This window comes from Pimephales promelas, chromosome 18, assembly GCF_988280905.1.
Source record: "Pimephales promelas chromosome 18, fPimPro1.hap1.1, whole genome shotgun sequence".
Lineage (NCBI taxonomy): Eukaryota > Metazoa > Chordata > Actinopteri > Cypriniformes > Leuciscidae > Pimephales > Pimephales promelas.
This window is the reverse complement of record NC_142786.1, coordinates 20,139,149-20,162,019: the sequence shown is the minus strand read 5'-3', so window position 1 is coordinate 20,162,019 and position 22,871 is coordinate 20,139,149. Positions and strand designations below refer to the sequence as shown.

General features: G+C 36.4%; 1 protein-coding gene across 6 annotated transcripts in view; it reads right to left on the bottom strand.

Moving 5' to 3' along the window:
* Positions 1-22,871, bottom strand: part of csmd3b (CUB and Sushi multiple domains 3b) — a 636,199-nt gene that overhangs the window by 377,531 nt on the left and 235,797 nt on the right. For 5 of the 6 annotated variants that reach the window (XM_089123029.1, XM_089123027.1, XM_089123028.1 and 2 more), the window contains exon 5: positions 19,738-19,945. In XM_089123029.1, coding sequence (XP_088979155.1) covers positions 19,738-19,945 — 208 coding nt within the window. The remainder of the gene's footprint in view (positions 1-19,737; positions 19,946-22,871) is intronic. The other variant, XM_089123032.1, reaches the window with a different exon arrangement.

Genomic DNA, 22,871 nt, shown 5'->3' with positions numbered 1-22,871 from the left:
ATAAATTAAAGTAAATATAAATTAAAGTATAAAAACTATAGTTTAATTGTATTAATAAATGACAATTTTAAATTTTCTCACTCGTTCCTACTTACTTTTTACATGGCACACTTATTCACTTATTCTTATTTATTTGGGGTGGGGGGCAAAAAAATGTTGCTGCATACCCCTCTGACATTGGGTAGTTGTGCCCCTGCTTGTCAAACATCACGAATAACCATGATCAGAAAGTCTAGAAAATCCACAGAACAAAAGCCATCTTCATGTTACATTTGACATCCCGTCTAGAAGATGTAATTTGCCAAGCTCATTCCACCCTTAATGAACAACTCCTAATGAATATTTCAGGAAGAGAGAGTCTTAACGGGATCGAGTGTTCCACGTGTCTGTAGTCACGTCTGTAGTGTTTTTGCTCTGTGTGTTCTGTGTGTCGACACACCTGCTCATCTCCCTCATCCTTTCCACTGCAAACCTGTTCTGAATCCTAAAAAGCCCATCACTATCACAAGTCATTCAACTTTAATCAGTTGGACTGTTCCCTCCTCCGCCGCTGCTGTTTGTTTCTGCTGTTGTACAGGCTCCAGCGCAGGTCTTGATGTGTAGGGTGCTGAGAGGATTGTAAACAGGTTTACAGGATCTTGTAGGAACAGATCAATTCTCTACACTCTGTTGATCACAGTATCCAGACCTGTCACTCAGAACGTACTGTAGGAGTACAAAAGGCGCTTCTCCTGCTGCAAAGGAGCTGGACAACACACACTTGCCCAGCTCCTTTGCAGCAGGAGAAGCGCCTTTTGTGCAAAGAAACGAAAACGACGCCGTAATCAGAGGAAAAATAAAGTTATTTTGCACCCTTTAATCTTATGAACCCACACAGAACTATCAACATAGGTCACCGAACTGCAATGTGTTTCACTGAAATCGTGCTGGATATCATTTAGATAACACTTTAATTTAGGGTCCAATTCTCGTTGCGTATTATCATGGCTCGGTACTTATAAAGCAATTATTAATACCTTATTCTGCATGCACTCTAAAAATTGCTGGGTTGTTTTAACCAAACTTTGGGTAAAATATGGACAAACCCAGCCATTGGGTTAATTTTTGAATTAAATTTTTAACCCAACGTTTAAGTTTGTCCATATTTGACTCAAACTTGGAGTTAAAACAACCCAGAGTGTGACTATTTTCTATATCCCTTAATCATCCAATACACTCTAAAAAAGCTGTGTTGTTAAACCAATTTTGGGTGAAATATGGACAAACCCAGCCATTGGGTAACATTTTTAAATTGCATTTTTAACCAATGGCTGGGTTTGTCCATATTTCACCCAAAATTGGATTAAAACAACCAGCATTTTTTTTTAACTTAACAACTACCTTACTAACTATTAATCAGCAGTTATTAGGAGTTTATTGAGGCAAAAGTCGTAGTTAGTTAGTTGATAGTGAAATTGAACCCTAATCTAAAGAGTGACTATCAGTTGTTATTCCCAGAGTGGCAATTTCCCTTCAAAATAATTCATTTTACACACAATGTTTGCATGGTGAAATAAGTATCTTCAGAATAAAGTGATGTGATATTACTTGCGGTGAAATGCATTGTTTACGTTTATTAATGAAATATTTCGTTTCTGAATGAACTTTCCCCAGCGCAGGTTAAAATTGAAAAGCCTGGTCCCTTCATTGTGGGCCCCTGAATCATAGTTTCACATTGAGATCCAGGATACAATCAATAACAATAGAGCGCCGCCTCTTCATTCACGAGGGCCTGTTGTTGGAGAGATAACTGAGAGAGGTTTCGCTTCTGCTCGTCTTCTTGCCTGGGAACGCTACAGATTTAAGAGATGAGGGCGCGGTGGCAACATCCGCTCATTTGTAACATTTTGTTCATCTGGAGCTGTCAGGAGAACGAGACGCTGTCGTCTCTCACCGGCTGACTGTAACGAGCTTGATCCAAACGAACACACAAAAGTCTGCAAATGTTGTTTGTATTTATAACTGTTCTCTATCTTTAAATGTAAATTATTCCTACACTCTAAAAAAATGGCAGGTAATTTATTTATTTTAACTCAAAATATGGACAAACCCAGCCATTGGGTTACATTTTTAAATTACATTTTTAACCCAATGGCTGGGTTTGTCCATATTTTGGCCAAAATTGGGTTAAAACAACCCATCATTTTTTAGTGTATATATTATATGGACACCTTATATAATTTGTCCTGTTGGAGACTCTAAGTGTCCTTTGTTTGAAAGACACCTATATTTATCTTGAAAATAGTTTGCAGAAAATGCAGTTTTGTGAGAATCATTTTTCAATCTGTGTTTATTTTGCAATATGTGTGTGTGTGTGTGTGTGTGTGTGTGTGTGTGCATAATAGTAAGATAATAATATTTACATACTGTCACGGGTGTGGAGCAGGCAGAGGAACAAGGAGACCGGAGTATCGGGGAGAACAGGGTTTATTCCATAAATACAGGCAGGAAGACGGGGTACACCGGGTAACATTACACATTGACCGACAAGGACAGAATGAAACAGAGGGAACTAAATACACAGAAGAATCAGACATAATGAGGTGAAGACAGGTGATACAGATGAACAGGACGCTGAACGGGAGGCTGATGAGGGAGTGAGTTCAGGTGTGCAGACGAAAGGATTCTGGGAAGTGTAGTGCAGATGACGCAGACAGGATGGTGCAGACGAAGACTGTGACACATACTATATTTAGATATATTCAAGCATAATATTTGTATATATATATATATATATATATATATATATATATATACTGTACTGTATATATGGCTGTCGTATGTTCAGTATACATTGTTAAAATTGAATATACTGTATGTATATTATATTAAAATGCTGATAATATGTATATAGAGAGATAATTCGTATGCATGGATATGTATATGTCGACAAAATATAATATAATATAGCCTATAATAAAAAAATATAATACAGTACACTCAAAAAAATGCTGGGTTGTTAAAATGCAATTTTGACAATGAAAAAAAAAAGAATTAAAATGGTTTAAAATGCAATGGTTTGTCCATATATATGTATGTGGTGCAGCCTACATACATATTTATATATATATATATATATATATATATATATATATATATATATATATATATAATACAGTGGCCTACATATACAATTATCAGCAACAAAAATGAATATAAATGTCATTATTATAGTTATGTTTATAGTTATATTGCAGACAGATTCTAATGAGAGTCTCATTATCAGGACATAATTACACTGGTGGCTGAAGAAACATTTGCATCAAATTCTGTTAGTCTAAATCAGCCATAAATGAATTCACTACAGACATTACTCAATATGATAATTATCCTGAATACTATCAACACAATCAGCAGAAAATAACATGCTAATGCTTCTAGACTAATATACTGTAATGCTTTAGAAAAATATCATCACTGCTAACTGTGCAGGAGGCAATGGGGTCCAAAGGCCCTCAGGGGAAAGGATTGGAATTTAATCTGAATTTGATTTATTTTTATACATTAATACAAAAACAAAAACCACCTGATACCCATATAACACCCATATAGGTTGTAATATATATATATATATATATATATATATATTAGGGCTGTGCAAAAATTAATTGCGATTAATCGCATCCAAAATAAAAGTCTGTGTTTACATAATATATTTGTGTGTGCTGTATATAATTATTTTGTATATATAAATACACACACATGCATATATATATTTAAGAAAATGTGTTATTCATATATAAAATATTTATATTTATATAATATATATTATGTATTTATAAATATATACAGAATTTAAGCGCAAATAATTCTTAAATATATACATGCATGCATAGGTATTTATATACACAAAATAATTATATACAGCACACACAAATATTATGTAAACACAGACTTTTATTGTGGATGCGATTAATTACAATTAACTTTTGCACAGCCCTAATATATATATATATATATATATATATATATATATATATATATATATATATATTATTCCCTAATGTGTAAAATATTTTTAAAAAAAATAATTTATTATATCTTGCTAAGGTATTCAAATGCAATGAAATGGTATATCGCTAAAGTTCCACAGGGGCCTTTATATTTGCATGTTTGTTCATCAAAGCCAATGTTTACCTTTGTTTTTACATAAATTACATCGCTCAGTAAATTTTGAATATTTTTCATTTAGCTTTTTAGCCAGTTGTGCCAAACACTAAGTATTTCCGGCATGTGCTCTTTATTGCCATACACAATATAAAGTACAGTAGATCTGCATGACCTTTTTGTGATATTAATGTAAAAAGGATTGAAATTGCTGCAAAAAGTCATCTTCAAATGAGAGTGGAATTTGAAATGGGATAAAATGCTAACAAAATGGTAATGCATTCCCAATATCCCACAAAATGCCCCATTCTAGGAACTGTGCCCAGCGTCACAATAGGAAAGCTTTAGCCAAAGCACTGGACATTCTTACAGAGGAAAAGAGTCCAGCCAAAATATGAACTATTACTATTACAGTTGTGGAGAACAGAAGAGAGGAACAGCCTCACAAAGAGAGCAAGGTCAGGGGAGCCATGTTTAATCTCACTCTTTACTGGGACTTTCAGAATCTTTCATTTATCACTGAAAGATTATGGCCACCAGCTCTCTCTCTCACACACACGTACTGGTATGTATACACACACGTGCACGCACACACACAAACACACACAGGGCCAGATTAAGAATTCAGAGGGCCCTGGGAACAATGTCTTGTAGGCCCCCCCATAGACAGGCCAAATGTAGTTTGTCCAAGGACATTTTAATTTGGCTTGAACTGTTCAGCTTTGTTGTACTATGCTGGAGTTAATTTCATAAATGATCTGTGTTTCCCAAACAATGTTGAGTGGACCTCTGTCCCTCTAAGGGGGTTCGGGGCATGCTCCCTCACAAGAAAATGTTGTAAATTTTGAAGTTAAATACTCAATCTGCACTCTGAGAACTCAAAATTATGAACTGTGCACACTGAACAAAGAAAAAGCATTGACTTGTACCTGGACATTAAACACGGCTCAAACATCTTTCTACATTATCACTGGTGTTTTAGGATACCAAACAATTGTTATAATAATGATTTATATAATTATTCCTATGACGTAAAATCCATATAGACCCTATAAATACAGCCTAAAAGTATTTAGCATTAAATTACACAGTATCCACAAGTTTCCGAGGGGCGCTCCTGTAAAAAATAAAGTGGGTGAAACTTCCGGTGAGGCGGCGGAAGTAGCATTCCAATGGTATTTTGTGTGTTAGTTAGCGAAGAGGCTAGCTGTTTTTCGGAGAATTATTTTAATATTTAAAGACGCAAATCTTTATGAGAGATGTCGTTACGGAGCTCATGGACAACATAGTTACCGGACTAAACTAGTTCAGTGGTTTAAACGGGATTGTTTTGAACATAAGCTGAAAACGAAATCAGAGTGTTCCTGCCAACGACTGTAGTTTCCATCACCTCCCAAAAGACGACGAATATTCCTGTGTACATTTGTTTAAAATCTTAATGTTCTATAAACTCTATCAGCATGTGATTGGCTGTTCGCTACTGATGTTACACCTAAACTCAGGATCAAAGCCTGTGTTGACAGAATACCAAATGTGCCAGTTAATGTATTCAAGTAGCACATTCATTTATAATTTTGAATAAACTCCAAAGCACAATGACTAAGTGTGTATTTTTTATTTTAATTGTTTGTCAGCTCGCACAACTGTCTGTCACCATGCCTTGATGAGTATTGATTATTAATAATGTTATTATAATACTCCCAATCAACTACTGTGGAGGGTAAAGGTACTGTTATTTCACCCTTTTTAATTTCGTTGAGGTTGTGTTCCCACATCGTTAGCTAGTTTGGATCGCTATAACTTGAATGACTGTCAACTGTTGAATGAACGAGTGTCAAGCATGTCAAATCGTGCTTTGTTTACTTCCAACCGGAAGTCGCGCCCACTTTTGACGCAAGGCCTCATGGGGCGTAGGAAACTTGTGGATAGGAAAATAAAATACTTTTATCCTAATTTCAATAGAGGTTATGCATTGATGTCACTTTCCCGCTGAAACCAGCCTGACTGAGTGGCAAAAGATCTGCTGCGTGACTGGATTTAAAAGGAGAAACTGCGAAAATGTGACTAAAATGAAAAATTGTATCAATTTAAACTAAATGTTGGAGTCAATAAATGTTGTTGGAGCCGAGTTTGGCTCTTCAGTGGCTCTTCAGTGGTTTTCTGTGGTGGTTCACATGCTCTATGGCACCTCTTATGGTTCCACATAGCACCATATGACAAAGATAAAGTGGTTCCCCATATGATTATAAGCCAATGAACCACTTTTAGTGCTATTTAGCACCATTTAGACTGTAACATTATATTTCGATCAAATGGGTTGCAAAAATCTGCATATAATTAGGAAAGTGAGGACTGCGTTTATAACGTGATCTAACATAATATTTAATTGACGTGCCCAGGGCCCCTTAGATGTCATGTGCCCCCTGGGCAAGTGACCAGTTGCCCTAATGGTTAATCCGGCCCTGCACACAGAGAGAGAGAGAGAGAGAGAGAGAGAAAGAGAAAGAGAGAGAGAGATGCATCTCTCTCTGCATCCTTAATAAGGGTCTTACTATAACCACTTAACCAACTGTGACAACAGAATGTCAGTAAACAATGCTCAATATTCTAGTTTTTGCTATTCTAGTCATTTATTCATGATGCAATGCATGCTGGGAAATCACAAACCCTTAACAAATTATTCAATATGAAACTGCTTATGCAGGCAACTCTGTTCGGCTACTTGGGACAACATCTGGGGGAACATTGTTGGTCTAATATGTGTGTAATGTGTCTTTTTAAATGTTGATTCAAAATAATTCACATTCTGCATTCACATGAGTCAGAAAGCTCTGCATGCTGAATAAAAAATAATTGCTTTTTGACAGTGCACAAATACAAACAGTCATGCAAATAAAGCAGATGGATACCTCCAAGAACACAGAGTAAAGCCAATACACACAAATGCAACACATGATGTTGCATATTTAGACAGATTTCCATGTAATTCAGTTCAGTTATGTAGAGGTTGGCAGAGCAGATGCCCAATATGTTCATGAGGAATCTTTCACACATCTCCACCATCTTCATGGCGACTTTAAGCCGAGCGCTTTCAATGCACTCCTTCAGTGTCATACGTCTCCACACTAATGGCTTTCCTCATCCCTACACTCACTATTCAAAAAACCTGGATTTAAAGTCCCAGGGGACCGAGCTCTACAACCAAAGGATGTCTCTGTCCTCGAGCGAGAGACGTAGACACAGAAGACAAATCAAACACAGATCTACACTTCATATTGGACACACAGGGAAGCCTGTGAAACAGAGAATCTGTGATGTCTAATCAGTAAACTACTGTTCCTGCTGCTTATTAGGGCCTTGCCTTTCCTCACTGGCAGCCATTTTGGCTCTGTCACACAGAACTCAAGCCACAGTCTGAGCCTTTGGGTAAAGAACAGAGTCAATTTGATGATTTTATTTTTTTTTTATCACAAATTTCTGCTTATGGCTATGCTACATATGAAAATAAAGCATACATACAGTACACAACATGAAGAAGTAGAGATGATTATGACTGATATCAGCAAATATTTTGTGCTTGGCTGAATATTGGACTAACAATAACATATAAGCTGCTCCAGGAAATGATTAAATAAACATGTATAGTTTATTAGTATTATCAATGTATACTCATGTAATGATACTATATATATATATATATATATATATATATATATATATGGTTAAGTTGTTAATAAACCTCTAGAACACAAATAATGTAATATAAAAAATAGGGCTGTGAAACGATTAATCACATCCAAAATAAAAGTTTGTGTTTACATATTATATGTGTGTAGTGTGTATTATTATTTTGTACATATAAATAGACAGACATATTTGCATGTACTTTATATACGTTTATACAAAATGAATATTATACATAAATATAAATATTTGATATATTAATAACACATTTTTCTTAAATATATACATGCATGTGTGTGTATTTATATGTACAAAATAATTATACACACACACACATACAGTATATTATGTAAACACAAGCATTTATTTTGGATGCGATTAATCGTGATTAATCGTTTCACAGCCCTAAAAAAATAAATAATAATAACAAAAATAATTAATTTTATTTAACATGCACTTGTTTCATAAATATTTTATAGTAATAAACCAGTAGAATTTTACATAGAAACAGAAAAAATATTGAATTTTTTTTTTCTAGATATTTTACAGATATTTTCAATCTGTGGAGAACACAAAAGTGGTTGTAAAAAGAATCTTTCTTTTAAAAGAAGGATAAAAAGACGCCCACAGGGAAGGTTTGTACAGTACAAAGCACACTAATGGCCTGGGCTCCTGTACAAACACACCTGCACACAGGCCTCGGTCCGCTAAGCCCTCGAGGGGGGTCGGAGGAACAGAACGAGTGGGATCGCTAGCCGGATTAGCAAGGATCCACCTGACTACAGTGAGTTAGCGTGATGGGGAGTTGGCAGGAGTAGCTCTGAAGGACGGTGACGCTCCAGAACACTGATGCTCCTGCCAGGCTCTGCTGTCCGAGCTTCTTATCTCTCACTTGGAGAAGCCGGCAGCCTCTGGTCTCCTGCCACCTCCACTTCAGGCCTGAGGTCTGTGGAGCTGCTGATAAACGCCCTGACGTTGGACGGCCCAATGTCACTGAACTCTGAGCTCCAAACTCTCCTCGCTGTCTCAGAGCACTTTAGCAGAAGGCCAACTTTAATGGGTTAGAGCCAATCTGAGCTGCTTTTCTTTGGAAGGGACCCTGAGTTTTGTTTTAAGCTTTTGAAGGACACTCTATGTGTAGCGAGTGTATGTGTGTTTTTTGAATTGGAATTGGAACTGAAATAAAATTAATAAACTAGGGCTGTGCGAAAATTAATTGCGATTAATCGCATCCAAAATAAAAGTCTGTGTTTACATAATATATTTGTGTGTGCTGTATATAATTATTTTATATATATATATGTATAAATACACACACATGCATGTAGATATTTAAGAAAATGTGTTATTCATATATAAAATATTTATATTTATATAATATAGATATTTTTTTAATATAGATGTATATTTTTTAATATATACTTATATATATATATATACAGAATTTAAGCGCAAATAATTTTAAAATATATACATGCATGCATAGGCATTTATTTATGCAAAATAATTATATACAGCACACACAAATATATTATGTAAACAGAGACTTTTATTTTGGATGCGATTAATCACAATTAATTTTTGCACAGCCCTATAATAAACATTTTAAAGAGCATATTGCAGGTAAAAAAAAAATCGAAATGAATAGATAATCTTGTATGAAAATACCATATGAAAAGTTAATGCAGGATTTAAAATGTTTTAAAACAACATAAGTGCACTAATTTAGTAGATAAAGTGAGCGTTTCTTGGACTGCCAGTAAAAACGCCTTTTTTTTTTAACATCGCGTCATTTGACGTAATATCAGGGAGCCGCAGCCTCGGCTCAGTGAAGAGTAGGCTGGTATTCAGTGAGCGCGGTCGTCTGTCAGTGTGCTTTCGGTACTTTTTGTATTTTAATTTATCATCTTCATGGTAAATTATTGTGTTTGTGGAGGTTGCATAAACTCAGCCCTGTCAGTACTTCAAGGTCGAGTCCACAAGTTTACATTACAAGAAAAGGGACGGTGCTGTAGCCTATATCTTTCGTTCCTGGTGCGGTTTGTGCAGGTGAAGAGACGGGATTTCTCTTCCGCATCGGCTTCGGAAAACGCGGTCATGTGTAGCGTTCACTTCAGATCAAATGATTATCATCCCCGCGATCAACATGAGATGCCAAAGCAAGAATATTGATCGTCGTATACTATACCAATGGCATCAAATAGTGTGATATATAGGTAGTCTTGTCTTGCCCTAAATTCACAATATTATTATTTTTATTTTGATCAAATAAATTCAGCTTTGGTGAGTAGAAGAGACTTCTTATAAAAAGCATTAAAAATGGGATCAACCCCAAACTTTTCAATGGTAGTGTATGTATGTGTGTGTGCGTATAAGTTCAAGTTCACATGTATCAAATAAATGATGGCATGGAAGTGTTTGTTTTACATGCATAGAATTAACTCTGCGTGAGGTGTGTGTGAGGGAAGCTGAAGTCCACACAGCTCAAGGTCACAGCGAAGGTTCTTCTGCTCTGAATGCTGCTTCCGTCCGGAGCCCAAGATTTCCCAGAAGTGAACGTCGGTTAGTGTGCCAGCAAAATTGATTGGAACGTGGAATGCATAACATTACTCTCAATTGATGTTCAATTCACTTTAGTCTTCCCCCCCCACCCACCTCGTTGTTATTTAAGCTTTTGGCAAGAAATGAAGAAAAGCACAGATTATATGAAAAGCACCTTTGTGTGCCAGTCTATTACATAAGGAAGGGCTTTTCACGTGAAAATTATCTTCATTTTCAGCTCACATCAAGAGATAAAGCAACTACATATTAGGCTATCTATATTGTTCCTGATCAAGTACATTCATTAAAAACATGTCTAAAGACATTCCTGAAGAATTGTCACTTTAAATAAAACGTACGAATTTTGATAATGCAGTCCATCCTGACAGGATAAAGAGACGTATAAAGACGAGCGAGCTTCAGTGTGTTGAACTGGATCGGTTTTCATCATGGTTAGGTAACTCTGTATCTGTAGCCTTTAGATGCCAGGTTGCTTTACATGTTCACAGAATTAAAAGGGCACCGTTAATTACCCTTCCGTTCCTGCCTCTCATCCCGACACGGAGAGAGCTGGAGGGGTCCTCTGCTGGCATTCAGTCTGTGTGTGTGTGTGTGTGTGTCATGGCGAGACAGAATGTGCAGTCGGGTTTCACATTTTCTGCTCTAATTTTGTGCTTAAATCTGTGGAATGGATTTAAAAATGGTAAAATGTGTTACATCTGTAAGTTCTGCATTCTGTAATCACACAAAGCCAAAATGGTATCAAACAAAGCCAAAATGGTAAAAAAAAATAAAACAAGAGAACACACACACTCTCATACAAAAACATCTAAATCATGGTTTATAAATGCAATAAATTGGTCAAACTTACAGCCATTCACACACACACATACAGTCAAATGTAGTTTTTCAAAAAGGATTTTTGATTCCACCAACTATTTATTTCCTAAGAAGCGCTCATCTTTTACCAAAAGTTACAATGCATTCTCATCCTACGTCATATAGTGACGCTTTTGAAATTTTGTCTAAATCCAACGCACATGGCACCCTTTAATGTCAATATTACATGCACAGAACTTTGTTCGGTTATGGGTAGGTTTAGGTCTGGGGTAGGGTTAGGGTTGGACCACTAGGAGGCGCCTTCTGGCCCATATATATATATATATATATATATATCTGTGTCTCATATTGACGCTAAAGGGTGCCATGTGCGTTGGATGTACGAAATGTCAAACGCGTCAGTATTAGGGCTGTGTATACAAATTTTCGAATATTCGATCTGTAATTATTATTTGAAAAATAGAATGCTATTCGAATTTTACTACGTTGCTTTGTTGGCCGTAAATGCAGTGAGTCCATTATAAATCCTAAGCACTAACTCGCAGTTATAATTAAATGGACTGGATGGCGCCGTTGTCGTCTGCCTCGAGAAGTTTGGAATTACTTGAAAATGATCTTACTAAATGGAATTACTTTTGATCAAATGAATTCATTAATCTGAGTTATAATATCATCACCACAATGAGAAATCACATGAAATCCAAACAGTCGAATGAGGAAAGATAGCTGTCCATCACTGCATCATGACTGCAGGTAAGCGCAGCTGGACCCCGCGTGATCCAAGATGTTAACTTATCTAATGGCAAAATGATTTTGAGACATATACTTCCTTTAAATTTTGTTGAGGGAGACCGGTTTAAGAAACAGAAAGACAAAGTGATGTTAGAAACTTAGCACACCGTTCTCTTTGTGTCTCTGAAATGTCAGCAAAGCGCCTTTTCTCACTCGAGCATAAAGTTCTGGCGGCACCCCTGCATGTAGATATTATTGTTTTTCTCAACATAAACGTGAAACAATATAAACACGATAATCATATGCTGACTTGTGTGTGTGTGTACGTTCTGTACGATATCTGGCGCAATCTGTTTTATTAGGCTTTTTTTTCTTTCGCTCGCGCTGCTTGAGCATGCTTTTAATAATGCTTTTGTTTTTTTATATTTTTTTGTGTACACATAGGCCTACTGTTTATTGTTTTCAACTAAAAGAAAACTTTAATATACAGTATATTGTAAGCTTGTCCAGAAATGGTGACCAAAACGTAAAAAAAAAATAATAAAAATAACTTAAAGCTACACTGTGTAACTCTTTTAGTTTATTCTTAGCTTAAAAACACTTAGTTCTTTCAAAAAAATATATGTGCTCATTAATGTATATTTACTTCGTTCAAGTAATAAAGTATTCTCGTGAGTGTATAATATGCCATTGAAAATACATACGGGTAAGGGGTTCTAATGTCGGTCGCCATGTTGACCCTCCATCTTGAAAGTACATTAGCCAAAGAGGGACATATCCGTTAATTCAAGCTTGAGTTTGAATAAACAATCATGGACGACGTCGAACTGGAAGCCATTAATCTTGGACTACATTGGCCACCGTAGGAGTTAAAACGAAATCGGAATTGAGAGGAACAGAAACTAATATTCCCTGGATGGTCATGTACCTTTTCACAGCTAGATGGGGGTAAAAATCACACAGTGTAGCTTTAAAAATAACGTCTTTTTCGTTAAACGTCATTTAAATAAACGAATATTCGAAAATTCCATTTTTATGAGCCTGAATATTCAAATGCAATATTTTTGAAAAATGCCCATCCCTAGTCAGTATATGACGCCCTGGGATGAGACCGGGCTGGAAGTTACATCTAAGCACATACAGTGAGATGTTTGGGAATGCTAAGAGTTAACTAAGACTTCTGATATAAGTTAAACAACCAGGTCACATCTCAAAGTCTGTGTTTTTTTTAATATCCTCCACATACTCATCCATCAAGGTGCTGTGTTATATTCAACAAACAGCATCATCTTGCTATAAATACGTTAAGGCAAACTACCCAGCACCTTGCAAACACAATCTTCCTTTGCTCAAATAACCTGCACTTCAGATAAATACACCACAAGCAATCACACACAGCCTGGAGAATGAAAAAGAAGCCTCTGCGACATTGAATTATCTCTGACTACAATGCACTGGACTCCCATAGAGCAGTGCGCAGAAAGTGAGGTTGCCTTGCCCTTTTAAACATGGTCAATACTCTGCCTTTCCGTGAGTGATGGAGAGGGACAAAAGTGATCCAATCCAATCATCTCCAATAAAAGTAGAGGGTAAATTGTGATGGGAGGTAATGAGCGTTTGTCGGGAGTTAATCCCACTCTCTCTCCGCTGAGAGATGGCTCATTCCTCTCCTGTCCCGAGCAGAACCCAGACGTTTCAGGCCTTGATTTGAATGTCTGTGTGTGAGATATCTATTTCCGGACAGCAGTCATTTGTCGGCCTCCAACTTTTTTGACTGAAAGCTTTAAGATGTAGCACTTCTAAAATTGTACTTTGGCGGATACGTCACTACAAGACGTTCACGGGAGCCGAGCTGTCGCGTTCCGGCTTCAATCACGTCAGCTCTCACAACAACACTGGATCTAATCACTCTCGCTGCATCCTGGGGGTTCGGCTGAAGCGACGACTCTCTGAAACGCTGACAGGCCAGAGAAGCTCGCAGACCAGGAACTGCTAGAGATATCTGCACTCGAGTCACACTGAAGCTGTCAGAGAGGCATCATAAGACACGCAGCAGACTGTGGTCCTCCGTGATGGAGCAGGAACGACTGGGAGCTCAGGGAAACTTAAATCAGGGAAATGATAAAGTCAGCAGAACGCACACACCTAATGCCTTCAATGGTTCAACACCTCAAAGACCTGAGGAGAAAATGCATGCAGTGGGTGCAAATGTCTGGGATCAGGAAATAATCTAAATATTTTAAGATTTATGTATAATAAAAAAAAAAAATAGCTACAATTAATGAATACTAAATGTTTATCACTTATTTTTCCAATTCAACTTTTCACTGAAATTGTACATAATAAAATAAAATAAAATAATCTGGACGTTAATCTGAATCTAAATGTTGTAAGAATTGATTCTAAATGCCAAGATTTTTTTTTTTTTATTATTGAACTTTTTACTCAAATTGTATACTGGTAATACAGGTGAAACTCAGATAATTAGAATATCCAGCCCGTTCTCATCCTTTAACGTCATATAAAACGCTATATGCAAAAACGGCGCTATACTACGCACATGGCACCCTTTATCGTTAGTATAACACGCGAACCCAAGACGTTATAAATCCTTTAGCGTGAATATGACACGCACACCCTACCCCACACCTAAACTTAGCCCTCACAGCACGTGTTATATTAACGATAACGGGTGCCATGTGCGTAGTATAGCGCCGTTTTGTCATATAGCGTTCTATATGACGTTAAAGGATGAGAATGCGTTGGAATATCACGCAAAAGTGCATTTATTTCAGGAAATCAACTTAAAAGGTCATATATATATATATATATATATATATATATATATATATATACTTTGTATATATATATATAGATAGATAGATAGATAGATAGATAGATAGATAGATAGATAGATAGATAGATAGATAGATAGATAGATAGATAGATAGATAGATAGATAGATAGATAGATAGATAGATGCATTACATGCATTAGATATGTCAAGGTTTTATTTGTTATAATTTTGATGACTTAGCAAGGCATATGGCTTAGCTTATGAAAACCCCATATTCACAATTAGAATATTGTGAAAAGTTTTCATAAGCTGTCAGCCATAATCATTGAAATTACTGTATAACAAAGGCTTGAAATATGTCACTTTGCATGTAATAAGTCTATATAATATCTTAGTTTCACCTTTTAAATTGAATTACTGTAATACATTTTTGCTTGATATACTAATTGTTTCACCTGTAATAATAAAAAAATAAATAAATTCTAAATCTAATTTAAATAAGAATAAACAAAACATTTGGTTACTCAACAGTTCGAACTCGTTCATCAAAATGAAAGAATCTTTTCTGAGTCAATTCGTTCATTTCGTTCATTGAATGAACCAAATGGCACGAAAAAAGAATCGTTCATTCAGTTGAACGAGTTCGGACAGGAGAATTACGAACGTGCATCGCAGAACAGAGCAATGCGACCATTTGAGACTATAAAACTAAAACTTTGAGCTACCGTTTCGCTTGATAAGACCCATAATCATCGTCTGGAAACATTGAAAGCACCTTTGAACAGATTGCAGTTTGCACTGAAACTCTCATTTGGACTTTGAACCGTTCGGACCCCATTGGAGTCCATTATATGGAGAAAAATGCTGGAATGTTTTCATCAAAAACCTAAATTTCTTTTCGACAGAAGAAATAATGACATGGACATCTTGGATGACATGGGGGTGAGTAAATTATCAGTAAAAGTTTTTTGAAAAGTGAACTACCGGTACTCCTTTAATGTTAAAATTGCAAATATCTCCCTTTCTTTAGTTATCACACACTAAATAGCAAAATAATTCCTGAAAAAAATGACAATAACTCTGTATATTTTACTAATCAAACATTTGCATAGCAACAAGCATTTTACATGTAACCTCATACAAGATACAGTATGTGCCTTGAACAACCACTATGTTTTTCTAAATTGCCTTTGCAAAAGACAACAGTTGCAAAACAGGCAATAAATGATCATACTAATCTACATTATCACTTCAATTTCAAGCACACCTGCAATTAGCTTGCTTGAACTGTGTGACATCCGGGTCACCTGCCTGAAATGCAGAGAAAACACTGCAGTAATTAAGAGACTGAGACTACAGCAGAGAGAATGAGCTCATGCTTTATTAAAGACATCAATAACGCACCGCTGGAACGTACCGATCTACCTGTGCTGGGGAGTTTCCAACATTTCCCGGCTTTGACTAATCCAATAAGAGGCAATCACTGAAAGGCGGTGACCCAGAATCACGCGAGAGAGATGTACGGACACATAGTAAACGACAGGCTAGATATGCGATGACGAGAGGGTTGGCGTCGCCTAATCCGCACACACAAAACAGGTCAGGCCAGTTTTCAAAAACAAAATCAAAAAAACATTTGCACACAAGACAGATTAACGTGCCACAAAACTAATGCCAGATGTGATTAAGTGATGAGGCAGGTTCATCTGTTGATCTGGTCTCGGATGAATGAGCAGCGCAAACACAGGGCAGAGAAGCTTGTTGCATTCACATCAACATGAATCAGATGTCCGCTGTGCTTTGTTTATGCTGCAATCAGCATTGGAGATGGACCGGCTCATCTACATAACATGCATATTTAAATCAGGCTCTCTGGCTCGCTTTAAAAATCCTCTTTGCTTGCCGCTAAGAGACTGTCTTGAATAAATCACTGTAAACAATGTGTTAACACGTCGCCGGCGCGTGTCCGAAACCCTTACGTCTCCCCCTCGACCGCTTGCTGAGCATCGTGGGGAACCTTACCAGCACTTAACAGAGCAGAGAGAGTTGCCAACTCTCTCACTTTCTTTGAAAGGAAGATATGGGACACCCTGAATTTCTTTACGTCATATTTGAGTTTTAGGTAAACCTGTGATCACACTGTATGGTCACTGTGATTTTGCCAAGTAAGACATCGTCCTGGATCAACATTCCTGTCCCAAAATGTAGTGCTAACCCAATTCCATACCCCAACCTATAACCTTTCCCTAAAATCAGAGGGTTATTAATAGGGTTGGCTATCGAGAATCGAATATCGATTGGAACCGGGACTAACTTTTCGTTTTTCCCGGAAATCGTTCAAAAGTAAAAATTTCAATTCCTAGTTTCGATATTCACAGTCCGCCGAGCGGAAGAAGAAACCGCTGAACAACACCGACGAAGAAGCGTCTACCGGAAGTGTTGGCATAACCGCGCGAGTCGAACATGAGTAGCTTACGTCGGCGGTCCAAAGTGTGGCTTCACTTTTCTAAAAATTAACGAAATCTCGGCAAAATGCAAAATTTGTGACAAGTATTTGTGACAGAAGGAGTATTTCCTTCAGAAAGACCATTGGTTAGGAAGGTTAGCTAAACGTTTTTGACCCTGCCTCTTAAAATAATCGAAATCGAGAATCGTTAGGAACCGGAATCGAAACAAGGAATCGGAATCAGAATCGTTCAAATTCAAACGATACCCAACCCTAGTTATTAAAGGCTAATAGCACTTATGTTTAAGCACTTCACCCTGGTTCTAAGCCTAAACTTGACATAAACTGTAAACTTGTCCCTCAAATCTGATTGGCTGATTGGAAAATTGATCCAGGAACATGTGGTACTTGGTGAAATCACGTTCACACACACGGTACACAGTCACAGGCCTGCAGCAATGCATGCTTTTAAAAATAGTTCATAAATGACTGAGTTAAATGCTTAATGTATTAGAGCTGCTTGAGTTTGGCTTCTACGACTTTTAGTGTCATAATAAAGCGTCACATGTCATTACACGCACATCAGTCAGCGTTTAATTATTTCAATTATAACTCCGGGGATGTATGATTGTTCATATTTTTTTTTCAATATGAAAACACCCGTGTATTTAAGACGTTTTAACATGAAAAATGTACACCAGTGAAAAAACTATGAAAGCCTGTTTTCTCAGGAGAGTAAAAATACAAAGAGGTAATTGTGATTACATATCTATCAACTGCTTTTTATTTCTCATATTTGTGACTTAATTTATTTCATTTTTATTTGTATTTGAAACTTTATATTCCACAGTTGTGCCTTTATATTTCTCAATGACTTGACAATGAGACTCTATGTTGTTACTGTTGACTAAAACTATATCAGGCTAAAGTTTGTGGTCATTGAATTGAAGCTCGTTTAAATGACAAACATTAGATGAAATTTTCGAACTTAAAAACATAAACGAAAATTAGAAATATTGTCTTAGCAACTAACTGAAATAAATTAGTTGAATTACTAGTAAAACTAAAAAATATATATATATATATATATATATACTGTATATATATATATTAGGGCTGTGAAACGATTAATCGTGATTAATCGCATCCAAAATATAAGTCTGTGTTTACATAATATATTTGTGTGCGCTGTATATAATTATTTTGTATACAAATACCTATGCATGCAAAAAATAAAATTTTGTGTTTACATAATACATGTGTGTGAACTGTGTATAATTATTTTGTATATATAAAAATACACAAACACACATGTATATATTTAAGAATGTATATATATATATATATATATATATATATATATATATATATTAGGGCTGTGCAAAAATTAATTGCGATTAATTGCATCCAAAATATAAGTCTGTGTTTACATAATATATTTGTGTGCGCTGTATATAATTATTTTGTATACAAATACCTATGCATGCATGTATATATTTAAGAATTATTTGCCCTTAAATTCTGTATATATATATAAATACAAAATCTATATTATATAAATATTTTATATGTGAATAACACATTTTCTTAAATATATACATGCATGTGTGCGTGTTTATATATACAAAATAATTATATACAGCACACACAAATATATTGTGTAAACACAGACTTTTATTTTGGATGCGATAAATCGCAATTAATTTTTGCACAGCCCTAATATATATATTACATTGTGAGTGAACCTCAAGGAACAAAATATAATAATAATAATAATAAAAATAAAACAAGTCATGACCCCTTTAATATGCATGTCATTCTGTTCTCTTAAATATGTGGAGATTCAGTGTGATATGGGGCGGTTGGCACCCAGCGACGTGATCCATGCAGATCTACGTGACACTGACTGATATCAAAACCATACTTTCCAAATGAGATGTAATTAAAAACTTGGCTAGAGTTCAATTTATAACATTAAAGTGAGGAGGAAGGGCATTTCGGGCGATCGATACTCATGTTCATTTCCTCTAAGAGCTCCACGCAGAACAAGCGCGCAATGGATTTTTCCCTTTAAACAAATGTGGCACAGTGTACGAAGGAGAAAAAAAGCAAAAAAAACTTGGTAATAATTACCCATCTTTTACCCCATCATCACCAGGGTAGACAAGCCTGGAGGGAGTGAATCAATAGCCCAATTTGAGCCCAGTCAATAAACAGCCGAGGTGAAATATTATGATGATATAAACATTAGAAAACAACATTAGACACTTCCATTATGACTAACGATTACATCCATGAGGTACAGCTGGAAACGACACATGACGCACAGGCACGGCAACAACATTAAACGAGGAACGCTTAAACGCCGTTAAAACATGCAAGACTAAATCACAGCTAATTGAGACTCATTGGATAACACACAGTTACAGAGGCGAGATTACGGATGGGACGATGACTCGTTTAAGATGTCCGTGGGATTACCACCCAGCAAAACACCACAAGATGGATGAGCATGGACATAAACACAGGTGGGCAAGGCATTTGGACTCACCATATTGTTGGCGGCTCGGACCCCTCCACCTCCAAGTAATCGTACTTTTCCTCCGTCTGGAAGTCTGTAAAAATGATGGAGATGGTGTCTCCGGGATCAGCAAGTATGGTCCACGTACAGTCCGCACTATTGTAATATTCACTCGGGAAATTGGGACTCGTAATGATGCCACTTGAACCCCTCAGAGTATCACCACATGTGTCCTCAGCTGTCAACCAAACACGAAAAGACTTGTGTTAGGAATCGGCCTTGAATTTCTAGACATACTTATACAGCAGAAAATGACAGCTGAAACTTTTGAGGCCATTTGTACGTCAAATTGCGTGCGCCAATTCACGTTAAGGGTTTTTCCAGCCCATTGTTGAGAGCTGAAAAAAGCTCTATGGCAAGTTTGTTCAATATTTAGTCTGTGAGAGAGAAAGTGTGGTGCTGTTCATTAATCCGGCACACACTAGGCTCACTTCAAGGCTGTCCCATGACTCCTTTTATCATGTTTTAGTTAGGCTATGGCTCTTCTGAAGCTTTGGCCCTCTCTCATTTCGTTTTTGTAAATGGTTTCCGTCACAACAAGGCTTTCGGAAAAACAAGGTCCCAGCTGCATTTCCAAATAGACTCAGAGCTCATCTCTGGTCCCGTCTGCTAGTAAGCGTCCAATTAAATTGAAGTGTGATCTTTTTCAATTTACCAATTGCAAAATTGTATTTTTATCTTTAGAATTCGAGTTGCAATAGAACTACGTACAGATAAAGACACATGGACTAGTCTGTGCAAACATGATAAATTATATAGAAATAATTTATACAAACAAGCAAACACTCATATGTACGTACAGTCATGGCACCGAGCCATGTGAACGCACATATGGTGTGTACAGAGATATGTAGAAAGCGATGCTCCCATGTGGAGAATCACTTTTGCCTGGGATCAACACAAGTGCAAAAGTTCTTGGCAACAAGAAGAGCAACATTGAAACAATTACGAGAGACGCATTGACATGTCCGGGAAGGAAGCCATGTCGATGCGGGCACACGCAAACATTTGCATACATATAAATATTGAAAATATACATACACATGACATGCATTGACAGGCAGAAATACTCAAGAGCACATGCACATCTTCTACGGTTCTGTCTTTCGTAAATCAAATTTATATACACTTTAAAAATGCTGGGTTGTTTCAACTCAATTTTGGGTCAAATATGGACAAACCCAGCCATTGGGTTAAATTTGTTTATTATATTTTTAACCCAACATTTGGGTTTGTCCGTATTTGACCCAAAATTTGGTTAAAACAACCGAGCATTTTATATATATATATATATATATATAAACTACCCTTTTAACACAACTCTCTGTAATACTCTATTCTGATTTGGACAATTGCAGAATTCAGCGATCAGATATTTTCAGATATCTTTCATTTCATACAAGCTCAGTTATTAATTGTAGTGAAAATGATCGTGCCAAATTTGATTATTAATATTACTGTCCGATTGTTTCTTGCGTGAAATTCTGCAGGAGATGTTTAGGAGAATGTTCAAGCTGCTTTTGGTCCATTCACTCAAAGTGGATGGGGACTAGAGAGCAGCTTGGACATTCTTCTAATTATCTCTTTTTGTGTTTGACACAAGAAAGACGGTCATAAAGGTTTAAAATGATGCGTAGTGAATAAATGATGAAAGGAGTGAGGTAAAACGGCTCTCATTGAACATTAAAGGAGTAGTTGCTGATAATTTACTCACCCCCATGTCATCCAAGAAATCCATGTCATTCTTTCTTCAGTCGAAAAGAAATGAAGGTTTTTGATGAAAACATTCCAGCATTTTTCTTCATATAATAGACTTCAATGAGGTCCAAAAGACAGTTTCAGTGCAAACTGCAAACTTTTCAAAGGGCTTTAAACAATTCCCGACGATGAATAAGGGTCTTATCAAGTGAAACGATCGCTCATTTAAAAAAAAAAATAACAAAGTTTACGTTTTATAAGCTCAAATGTCGCCTTGCTCTGTTCTGTTCATCAAAATGAACAAATCTTTTCCCGAGTCAACTCGTTCATTTGGTTCATTGAATGAACCAAATGACAGGAAAAAAGATTCGTTCATTTTGATAAATGAGTTTGAACAGGAGAGTCACGAACGCGCATCACAGAACAGAGCAAGGCAACCATTTGAGGTTATAAAACTTAAACTTTGTTATTTATTTTTGAAATGAGCGATCGTTTTGCTTGATAAGACCCGTATTCATCGTCTGGAATCGTTTGAACAGTTTGCAGTTTGCACTGAAACTGTCTTTTGGACCTTGAATCGTTTGGACCCCATTGAAGTCCATTATATGGAGAAAAATCCTTGAATGTTTTTATCAAAAACCTTCACTTCTCTTCGACTGAAGAAAGACTTTTCGACTGAAGAAAGAAAGACATGGGTATCTTGGATGCCATGGGGGTGAGTAAATTATCAGCAAAAGTTTTTTTTTGTTTTTTTTTAAAGTGAACTACTCCTTTAACATAATATACAGTATAAAGTAAAGAAAAAGTATGATGGTTCAGAGTATGAACATAAATAAATAAATATTTTTGTTCATTTCAAATGCAAGCTTGTCCTAAAACATTTCCACACACTGATGGCTATGGAAAAGTTATGAGACATAAAAACTGAACTACAGTAATATCAATGCTAATGTCAGTAAATGCGTGCACACACACACTCACACACACGCACAACTATTAATGTCACTGAGCATGTGATTGACAGCCTCATAAAAATTCCATTACATAAAAGGAACTCAAGAGACAAAAGGGACAAAGGTGTGTTTGGGCAAGTGTGAGAGAGTGAATTTCTCTCCTTTGTTTACAATGAATGCATCTCACTTTTTTTTCCTCACAGTTTTTTAATGCACGGCTTAAGTATGCAAATATAGTGAGACTTAATGCTTGTGGGCATGTTTAAAAATATCCTCATCACAGTCAATGTTGAGGTGGCATTTTTGGTGTGTTGCAAGCACGTAAACCCACAAAAAAAGTATAATTCAGAAAAAAACCCACTTCAATGATAAAAGAGGAATGCGACACTGTGCGTTTCAATAAATACCAAAGTAGCTCGGCCCTGACATTTGCATTGTAATGTGCAGCGACGG